The 11403-nt window shown below is 48.1% G+C and overlaps 1 protein-coding gene across 1 annotated transcript; it reads right to left on the reverse strand.

The window, feature by feature from the left end:
• Nucleotides 1–4163: 4163 nt before the first annotated feature.
• On the reverse strand, nucleotides 4164–4688 carry LOC147959732 (uncharacterized). The gene is made up of 2 exons (XM_087532878.1): nucleotides 4444–4688; nucleotides 4164–4308 (listed from the first exon to the last, which is right to left on the reverse strand). The coding sequence occupies exons 1-2, from the start codon at nucleotides 4686–4688 to the stop codon at nucleotides 4164–4166; spliced, it is 390 nt and encodes a 129-aa protein (XP_087389004.1).
• Nucleotides 4689–11403: the final 6715 nt, after the last annotated feature.

Here is an 11403-nt window from a genome sequence, read left to right on the forward strand (position 1 = left end):
ATATGATTTACAAATACAATGATCTCAAAATCATAAGGTTGAATTCAAAAAATTTGAACCAAATTATGTTCTACTAAAATGTATGATCAGTAATATCTACATATTAAATAACATAGATGCGCGTGAATTCATATGAGTATGCATGTTTGATAGATCACTTTTGGTTCGAGTATGAATTACATGTATCATCATCTTGAATTCAAATATTTGAATCCCTTTTATGTTGACTCCTTTCACGCCCATCTCTCTCGCATGCTCCTTCATGTAGCTATCACTCTCTTTACTCCATCTCACCCACACGCTCACTTCATGCTTCTCCTATTTTCGCAAACATGGTCTCTCGACGTCTCGCTTGAGAAGTGCTACACTCTCCCTATCAGTATACATTACACGGTTTTCATTATCTCTCACGTCTCTACCGTTCTCTGGTATCTCTAGGTACCTAAGCTTTCTTTTTCACCGTCACACACATAGTCTCAATTGTCTTTCACTTTGTCTTTCTCTCTATGGGACTCTCTCACACACCCTATATCTCTCTAGATATGACTCATACCACTAAAATTACTCTCTCCCGCAGACACTACATTTGTTGCGGCCTCCTTTCTGTCTCCTTCTCAGTTATAAAACTGACATTATTCATTTGTTTACCGATCAGACAAACTCCCCCCTCTCTCTCACACACACACAACTCCTGCTTCCACTCCCCTTCCCGACTACTGTCACACACACACACAAAACTCTCGCTTTCGTACCCCCGACTCGTGTTTCACTCACAAAAATTGATCGACTAGCCTCCAGATAGGTTTATACACCCACACACTCGTGATTCCACTATCGCGTACATGTCTCTCTCGCGATCCGTGTATCTATGTAGATTTTTCATCTCTTCTTGAGACACGCCCTCTCGATCATGCACACACACACTATCGCCTCATTTTAAGCTGATACCCCTCGCACACACACTCTTTGTGTCTTTGTCATACATGCACTCCCTCCTCCTCCTCTCTCCCTCTCTCTCACACACAGACAACACACACACATGGGCTTTTTGCAACAACTAGGCAAGATGCCCATGCGTTGCACGGAACATCAAGATGCATTTGTATGAGTAGTTTATCTTGTGGGAGAAATGGATGAATGAGGGAAGGCCTTATTTGCAAATGTGGAGAGGGGTGTGGGTATCTTTTTGCAAAATTGCCATAGTTTCCTTCCTATCCATCAAATATAAATCGGGCGGCCTATATTGCAGGATGGCAGGCACACCATCATCACTAACTCTATTTTTATCACTACTCTTATAAAAAAGCATAGTCAGTGATGATGGTGTGCCTGCCATCCTGCAATATAGGCCGTCCGATTTATATCTAACGGATAGGAAGGAAACTATGACAATTTACCCGCACTCCTCTCCACATTTGCAGATAAGGCCTTCCCTCGTTCATCCTTTTCTCCCACAAGATCTTGATGTTCCGTGTAACGCATGGGCATCTTGATATACCACTTCTCAAATCTTGAAACCAACCACATTCCTCCCTTATCTCATCAAACCGCCAAAGGAATATATTTTGAGTGAAACATAACATAGTTTTAGTGATATACGTATTTCAAAACTAGAATCTTTTTTCTATCAAATCGGTGAATATGTATTAACTACTTTGATCATGTGGCAACGTATTGGCACATTGCTAGTAGTTATTACTACTGTATAATTTTTTGGACACCAGACAAATGGTGGAGTACATATACGAAGAGAAGAGGAGCACGCATGCGGTTGGTCTCTCGCCGTCTCACACACATGAGAGTTACGTAAAGGCACCGTTAACAAATAAACCCTAAAACCCTAGGTGCACGATTGCTGCATGCGCGGTTACCGGGTACATGGTGGAGCGCACCTTTGTAGGAATAGCCAGCTTGCGTGATAATTTGATCTGTAGGAGTTGATGGTCAGGACCATAGGTAAACGACCTAGAGGTGGTGGCTCGCCAGTTGCCACTGATTGAGTAGCCACGTTTAAAATATCATTTTTTAGTGGGATAAGAGTTCTGATTTTCAATGGCGCGTTATAAGTACTAAGTAGTTTTTAGAACGATTGATATGGAGCGAAAATGGAATTCATAACTACTACCTCCTTGGCGTATGGTTGTATGGGTTTATGTTGCGAGATGTTGAGCCTGGTAGTTCTAGGGAAAATACTATTGTTTCGATGTTGGTTTTCAATAATGAAAATCGGAAGGGGGAAGCCCTTCTTTGATAAAAAAAAACTACTACATCCGTCCTGGTTTACTAGTCCCCATCGTATTTTGGGTCAAAGTTTGTCCAGGAATTTTACTTGTAAAATGTGAATGGAAAATGAGATTTTGTTATACCGAAACAAAAAAGGATTGGAGGGAGTGATTGCTCTGATGCGGACGTGACCTGTCATAGCGCAGGCATTGAACCGGCGCGCCGGCCAAGAGGGCCCCACTCATTGCAGGTGCGGCTGAACACGCATCCTCGCCGCATGCAACCGGCTTCAGACTGCCCCGCCTGCCTCCATGGAATCCGCGCGTGTGCCAGCAACACGTCCTTCCGTGAGCCGGCCGGCATTTTAGAACACAGAAATTACCAAAATATAATTAATTACGCATGGTCTTGACTTGTTGTGCTCCCACTGGTAGTAGGAACTAGAGGTTTTTCTTTATTTATAACTCTCCTCACATTTTTTGGCTTTGAAGTGAATCATGGTTGTGGACATTATCTGTGAATGTGCAGATATCTGTGAACATGAGTTTGATGTGGAAGTTGAACTTGGAATGTTGGGCTTGCGCGTGAACTATACCATGTCCAATGCTTCGTCTGTTATTGTTTGGAAGGTAATTACTGTTATTACATGACCCTAAAAAATTATTTTGTGCCACATCAGTAGATGCACAGACATCACAACAGGCATGCTGACTGGATAAAAATTTGAACCTAGCTATTATGAAGGAACATTTGTATTGACAACAGTTTTAGATAGTAGGAGACGCCTAGCCTGATGTGCCTCTGCTAGCTTCTTTCTGGCTTCTTCTATCACTTCTTTGGCTTTGGTGAAGAGAGCATCTGATTGCTCTTTTAGATTCTTCGGGAACTCAACTACATTCTCAAGGGTTGCTGCACGCTTTCTTTCAGCCTTTACTAGAGCCACGAGGACACAAACAGTTGACGACTCCACCTGGCTTGTGTGTAATCCAGCATCATTTGGGAATTTCCACCTTGTGTCTAATCCAACATCATGGAACGGGCACCTTGTGTGTAATCCAGCCTCATTTTGGAAACATGATCTCGAGGTTGACCATACTTCCCTCCTCGCAGGAACTGCATCCTGACATGAAGTTACTTCTTTTTTAGATCAATACTAAGAGCAACCCAGATCCATTTAGTAGAAGCCAAATAAACATGACTCGGAGAAGTGAATTCAAAAGGAAAAAAATAAAAACAGACTACAAGGTGAGAACACCCACTTCCTACATCAAGCTAAAAACAAAAGCATTAGGACGATTAAGACTCTTCTTATTACACATCGAAGAACACGAGGCTAAGAGAAACAGAAACTACAACATATACACATCGAAGAACATGGGGCTAAACGAAAGTAATTGAAAGGGTGTTACTTACCAAAGCTCGTTTTACAGGTTCAGTGCAGCTCGTCTTTATCTTGTGACACTCCTTGAAGATGTCCCCAATATCCCATGTTTGGTTTGCATTGCTCCTCTGCATGTTCGCACTCATGGTTTTAAAATCTCAACATGGCAAGAAAAATATACTAGTAATACTCACGCATCTTGTGGGCAGCATTAAAGCACTCGTCTTCCATGTTAGACCATCTCCAACAGAAACGCAACGCGCGGCGCTTTAAAAAAGCATTTACAGCGCTGGAATAGCCAGTTTTTGCAGGCCCGGAGATCGAGAAGTAGAGATAGAGAGTAGAGACATAGATAGTTCTCAGCATAGATAGATTAAAAAAATAGATAGTTCAACTACTCCTCGTCGTCCGACTCCTCCTCGGTGATGTCCTCCTCCGACGTCTCAATGTACGCGTGAACATACCGATCGTCGTCGGATTACTAGGGTGACGCTGCTCCTAGCCTCATGTTGAATTGAGCGGCCACTTTTTGCGCGCACTTGTCCTCGCGATAGGCGGATCACTCCGCCCTCCTCTTCTCCTTCTCCGCCCTCCTTTGCGCGTAGAACTCACGCTCGTTGATGATGTCATGTGGGAAGTGTTGGTGCCATAGCGCCATGGCTTCCTCGTCCATCTCGGCGATGCCGAGACGGTGCTCCCGCCTCCTGTTGTCACAATGATCCTCGTCGGTGATAAGCCGCGGCAGAGGCCCAAGCTCTTGCGCCCGCTCCCGTGTCGGCACATTGGGGAATTTCAATGTTCTATGAGGCCACCGGAGGTGCCACGCCACTGCGTATTACTCGCGGGCGGCATCATGGGTGGTGTCAAAATTGCTGAGGCCGAGGCGCATCCCGCGGAACCGGATCTCGGCAGAGAAGCCGCCGGAGGGGCGCGCGTGGACGCCGCGGTATCCCCAAGTTTCCTGGTGACGCGCCAGCATGGTGACGAGGCGAGAAAGAGCGGGGAGAGAGCGGTGACGAGGCACAAAGTGGGGAGAGAGCGGTCGCGAGGCACAGAGCAGGGACAGAGCGGTGGCGAGGCACATGGCCGGGAGAGAGCAGTGGCATGGCACAGAGCGGTGGGAGGGCGTTGGATTTTATAAAGCGCGCAGGACATCGCACGCCAAAACTAGCGCGTGCCCGGTCGCTTTTTCCCGCGCACGTGTGATCCTTTCCTGACGTCCTTGCTATCTCTACTCTCTTCTCTACTGTTATATTTATTTTATATTTTATATTTATCTCTACTTCTCTACTCTTTTAAAAAATAGAGTTGGTGATGATGGTGTGCCTGCCATCCTGCTATATAGGCCGTCTGGTTTATATCCGACAGATAGGAAGGAAACTATGGCAATTTTGTAGAAATATACCCACATCCCTCTCCAAATTTGCAAATAAGGCCTTCCCCCGTTAATCCTTTTCTCCCACAAGATAAAATACTCATACAAATGCATCTTGAGGTTCCGTGCAACGCATGGGCATCTTGCTAGTTCTAAAAAAACACTCCATCATTTGCCACACTACTGGTTGCAGATGAAGAACCTACCCAAGCACAGCATGATACAGGAGCGACACACAATTACAAGATGATATTCTGTTGGACAATGGAGGCTATAACCAATTACTTTTACGGGAACAATAGCAACCAGGAAATTTGAAGGGTAGGTATGAACAAAATTGGAACTGCACATGTACTGCTAAGAGATTCAATGCACACATTACCAATCGAGGAGGAGGACGATGGTCGTGAAGGCCTCTGTGCATCATGGTTGGCAACGGGAGTTAGTTCATTGCCCACGACGGTGGTGCTTCAGTGCTTGGCGATGGCTTCCGGGAAGGATCCGAGACCGTGGAGGACGGTGCCGGGGAAGAGGCTCGGTGTACGATGACGATGGTGGACCGGCTCCAGTGCGGCGTACGAGGTCGTCGATGAGGCAAATGCGCTGCGGTGGACGAGTGCGCCGATGTAGAAGGGGAGGAGCACGAAGGCTACGGTGCCGTGGAGAAGTCTATTGTGCGGCGGGGATAGAAAATGGGGAGTATTCAGGTGTACTACTCTAGGTGTCGGGGTGGGTTGGCTGGGTAGGGTGAACCTGAAGCTACCAAAACAGCCCCCTACCAAGCGTCATCCGTAGGCCTGTTCCGAAGGCTATGATGGTAACTTCGCACTGCTCGAATCAGGGGCGCGGGAGATTTTCCCGCCTACCTCAAAATTTATGACACTGAACTCCCCGTGTGGCGTGTTGGGTGATTGGGCTAAGCAACTAGCGAGTAGTACTAGTAGTTAGTAGTACTAGTAACTACTAGTACTCCCTCCGTTTTTATTAACTCTGCATATTAGGTTTGACCGAAGTCAAACTTCCTAAAGTTTGACCAAGTTTATAGAAAAATATAAACATTAACCATAACAAATATGTATGATGTGAAAGTACATTCAATAATGAATCTAGTGGTATTTATTTGTTATTGTATATGTTAATATTTTTTGTTATAAACTTTCTGAGAGTTCACAAAACTTGACTTTGACCAATGCTAATACGCGGACTTAAATAAAAACAGAGGGAGTACACATTTGTTTTCTTAGTTTGTAGTGAATTAATCATTTGTTGTAATTGTGAAATGAATATATTAGGCTACTGACTTCGAATGTAATGGTCTATACAATTCAATAGTTACAATCATTGTTGAATTCCAAGATGTATACAAGGTCTATAATACTTCACAATATGCTCAAACTCACATAATCCTAGTCAAATAAGAATCTAAATGCATTTCATAGTTATTACTTAGTAGGATGCAACAAAACCAACCATAACTCTACATCATCCATTATAAAAGCAACATTTTGTACACATCCCAACGTGTGAATGAAACGTGTAGAGAGAGCTTGCGAAGATGGAGTAGATAGGGCGGGAAAGATTGTATGTATGTGGGCTAGAGAGTAGGAGACAAACCTAACGAGAGAGAGAGAGAAAGAGAGAGGAAGAAGTTAGGTCTGTGAGAAAGATGGAGACATGTAATATTTGTGAGATGCATGTGCATCTGGATTCTGTACATGTGGAGGAGAAGAGACAACAGGTTTGATGAGAGAGCTGGAAAAACACGGACGAGAGGGGAAGGATCTCGTGTGTTGAGGGATTGATAATTTTGTGCGGGAGAGAGAGGGATTGGTAATTTTGTGCGGGAGAGAGAGGGGGGAGGAGTCATTCAGTTGTCGTCACATCATCCTGCTTCCAAATGGCCTCGCATTCTCTAGTGCAGTGTGGTCGCCGTCTTCGATCTCCTTGATGCCCTCTTTGAAGATTGAGGTGGTGTGCATGCTGGGGTGCAGAGAAGCACAAGCGAGAGTGGTCACCATATAACCTTGGATGGGGATGAATTGTGTGCTCGGGGGAGGGGGAGTGTGTGTGCTGTGTGTGTGTGTGTGTCAGATATTGAGAGAAATCAAACCTATGGAGACAAATGTGTGTGTATGTGACAGAAAGCTACATGCTAAATAGGGTTTTCACGAAGAGATCGTGCGTGCGAGATTGAGAGCGATGTGCGAGCCGGGTGAGGTTGTCAAAATGTGTGCATTGATGCATGTGTTACATGCGATCATGCGAGGGACGGACGAATCGAGAGAGATGGTTGTTGTGTTACTGACTCTCCTCTCTCTCTCTCTCTCTTGCACACACACAAGTACAAATAGAAGACTGTTCTCTCATGTATACACAACATATCGGCATCTCTCTATGTCTCACTCATGCATGATCATTTGCACATTCACACCTCTCTATGTCTCTATCACACGCACATCGTTTCCACATTGCCCTTCTGCCACAACACACATATGGACACATACACACGTTCTCTCTCAGTCACACACACAAAATCAGTAGTAAAAAAACTAGGGCGCACCTAAAATGTCCAAATCCAAATAAACACAAATTGAAGCTAAATTCAAATGTATGGAAATATTGTAGCGTGAAGAACTTTTCCAGGAAAAAGAAGTTGAGTAATATTCGGGGATTGTTTTCACACACACAAAATGGTTCAGTGGATGTCCTTCGAGCGTGACACGGTGACGCACCGTTCGATCGACCGCGCGGCCGCGGTTCACGCGCTTGCACATGATTCCGTATCATGGATGTGGTAACTAATATAAGCGCTGCCTCAGTCTAATGTTTACGTGTACTAGTACGGTTTTCTTTTAAGTTTGACCAACCCTATATAAAACTAAACTAAGCTCCCATACGCGCACTCATCAATATGCCACCGCCGCCATTGTGCATGCCGGCGCCCGCCTGCTCCGGCCAACCATTTCTCGCCCATCACTGCTGTGTCGCTGCCATCCTTGTGCCATGAAGCCGAAGGATCGCCCGCTAACGTCCTCTGTAGTCCCTCCTCGTGATGCCGTCGCGCTGCCAAGCACGCGAGCAGCTGGTGGAGCCGCGTCTATGCACGTAGAGTACGAAGAGGAGGACGAGCGCGTGCTCCGGCACGTCGGCGAGGAGCTAGCGTGTCATTGTTGTCTCCGCCTGCGCGGAGGAGGCGTGCATGGTGGCTGTTGCGGTGGAAGCCAGTCGCGCCTGCGCCGAGCCCGCAAACCGGACGCGGACTTGGAATCTACCTTCGAGACCTTGAATGCCACGTGGATCCTACAATCTGAAGGAGCAATTTGGGTCAGTCGACTCTTGTGAGCCCTTGGATGCAACATGGATGGCCAGAAGTGCTTCTTCAACCTCCGAAATTGATGCACTGTTCATCTTCTCTCTCATGCATCGAGCCGCCAGCCCACCACACGTGTAACCGCCTGCCGCCACTGCCCCACCCTCCCTTGAACTGCCTGCCACCGCCATACTCCCCCACCCCCACTGAGGGATTCCTGGATTAGGGGGTCTCCAGACAGCCGGACTGTTGGACTATGAAGATACGAGATTGAAGACTTCGTCCCGTGTCCGGATGGGACTCTACTTGGCGTGGAAGGCAAGCTAGGCAATACGGATATGTATATCTCCTCCTTTGTAACCGACCTTGTGTAACCCTAGCCCCCTCTGGTGCCTATATAAACCGGAGGGTTTTAGTCCATAGGACAACAGACAATCATACCATAGGCTAGCTTCTAGGGTTTAGCCTCTTTGATCTCGTGGTAGATCAACTCTTGTAATACTCATGTCATCAAGAACAATCAAGCAGGACATAGGGTATTACCTCCATCAAGAGGGCCCGAATCTGGGTAAACATCGTGTCCCCTGCCTCATGTTACCATCCGCCTTAGACGCACAGTTTGGGACCCCTACCCGAGATCCGCCGGTTTTGACACCGACATTGGTGCTTTCATTGAGAGTTCCACTGTGTCGTCACCATAAGGCTTGATGGCCCCTTCGATCATCGCTAGCGATGCGGTCCAGGGTGAGGCTTTCCTCCCCGGACAGATCTTCGTATTCGGCGGCTTCGCACTGCGGGCCAATTCGCTTGGCCATCTGGAGCAGATCGAGAGCTACGCCCCTGGCCATCAGGTCAGATTTGGAAACTTGAACTACACGGCCGACATCCGCGGAGACCTGATCTTTGACGAATTCGAGCCCATGTCGGACGCGCCGCACAGTGGCGACGAGCATGGCGTAACCCTGCCGTCGGACAATGTTCGGGAGATCGCGTCCGCAACTACTCCGACCATCAATCCGGAGCAAGTCGCGCCATCCGAGAGCGGAGGGATGGACCCCGCCATGGAGGCTGCACTCTCAATGGCGATAGAGCCGGATACTGACTTCACCCCTTATGAGAGCCGTGTCGCCGAACCACTGGATTCATCTCCGGCCACGGACTCCGAGCTGCTCACATCCGTGCCCGTCGAGTCCGACTGGGCGCCGATCATGGAGTTCACCTCCGTGGATATCTTTCAGCACTCACCTTTTGGAGATGTGCTAAATTCATTAAGGTCTCTCTCCCTGTCAGGAGAACCTTGGCTGAACTTTGTCCGGCTAGAATGGGATGCGGACGACGAAGAAATTCGCTGCCCACCCACCACCCACTTAGTAGCCACTGTCGATGACTTAACCGACATTCTCGACTTCGACTCCGAAGACTTCGACGGTATAGACGACGAAGCCGGAGACGAACAGGAACCACCGCCCTCAGGGCGCTGGACCGCCACCTCATCATATGATATATACATGGTGGACACCCCCAAAGAAGGCAATGGTGACGAGACAGCAGAGGATGACCCCTCCAAGAAGCAACCCAAGCGCTGACGTCAGCGACGCCGCTCTAACTCCCGCCACAGCAAGAGCAGTGATACCGGCACAGGAGATAATAACACTCCGGATAGTGTCGAAGACAACAACAATCCCCTCCAGCACGGCGTAGAGCTAGAGGACGAACAAGCTAGCCCTCCAGAGCAGGCAACAGACAGAGAACCGGAGGAGGACAATTACATGCCTCTCTCCGAAGACGAGGCGAGCCTCGGCGATGATGAGTTTATCGTGCCTGAGGACCCCGTCGAGCAAGAGCGCTTCAAGCGCCGGCTTATGGCTACGGCAAATAGCCTAAAGAAGAAACAGCAACAGCTTCAAGCCGATCAAGACTTGCTAGCTGACAGGTGGACCTAAGTCCTTGCAGCCGAGGAGCATGAACTCCAGCGCCCGTCCAAAAGTTACCCAAAATGCAGGTTGCTACCTCACCTTGAGGAGGAAGCATTGAAACCTCATTCACCAGTGTACGATGCGGCTGACTGGCCACTACGCGGCCGAGCCAGAGAGGCGTTTCAGCCTAAAGTTCAGACAGCACCCCGTCGCCACTCAGTCAAAAACACTAAGGCCCAGGGAGGATCTGGAAGATGCATTTCTTGACAACTTCCAGGGCACTTATGTGCAGCCACCAGATGCTGATGACTTGAGCCACATAACCCAGCAGCTAGGGGAATCGGCCAGACAATTCTAGACACGGTTCCTGACTAAGAAAAATCAAATTGTAGACTATACGGATGCAGAGGCCCGAGCAGCATTCAAGCATAACATCCGCGACGAGTGGCTCGCCCGCCACCTCGGCCAGGAGAAGCCGAAATCTATGGCAGCCCTCACGACACTCATGACCTGCTTTTGCACAGCTGGTTGGCTCGCAACAACAACACATCGAGGAATCCGGATACCTCGGATACCAAAGATGTTAACGGTAGGCAGCGTCGTAATAGACCAAAGCGCCGCAATAACGGCGATAACACCGAAGATACGGCAGTCAATGCCGGATTCAGAGGCTCTAGATCCGGTCAGCGGAAAAAGCCATTTAAAAGAAATACTCCGGCTCTGTCCAGTCTGGATCACATACTGGATCGCTCGTGTCAAATCCACGGCACCCCCGACAAGCCAGCCAATCACACCAACAGAGAATGCTGGGTGTTCAAGCAGGCCGGCAAGTTAAATACCGAGAACAAGCACAAGGGGCTGCACAGCGATGACGAGGGGGAGCCCCGGCCGCCGAACACAGGAAGACAGAAGGGGTTTCCCCCTCAAGTGAAGACAGTGAACATGATATACGCAACCCACATTCCCAAGAGGGAGCGAAAGCGTGCACTAAGGGACGTTTATGCGATGGAGCCAGTCGCCCCAAAGTTCAACCCATGGCCTGCTTGTCCGATCACCTTCGATCGCAGGGACCACCCCACTAGCATCCGTCATGGCGGATCCGCTGCACTGGTCCTAGACCCCATCATTGATGGATTTCACCTCACTCGAGTCCTTATGGACGGCAACAGCAGCCTGAACCTGCTTTATCAAGATACAG

The sequence above is a fragment of the Triticum urartu genome, chromosome 7A (assembly GCF_056163025.1).
Source record: "Triticum urartu cultivar PI428250 chromosome 7A, HENAU_Tu73, whole genome shotgun sequence".
Classification (NCBI taxonomy): Eukaryota; Viridiplantae; Streptophyta; class Magnoliopsida; order Poales; family Poaceae; genus Triticum; species Triticum urartu.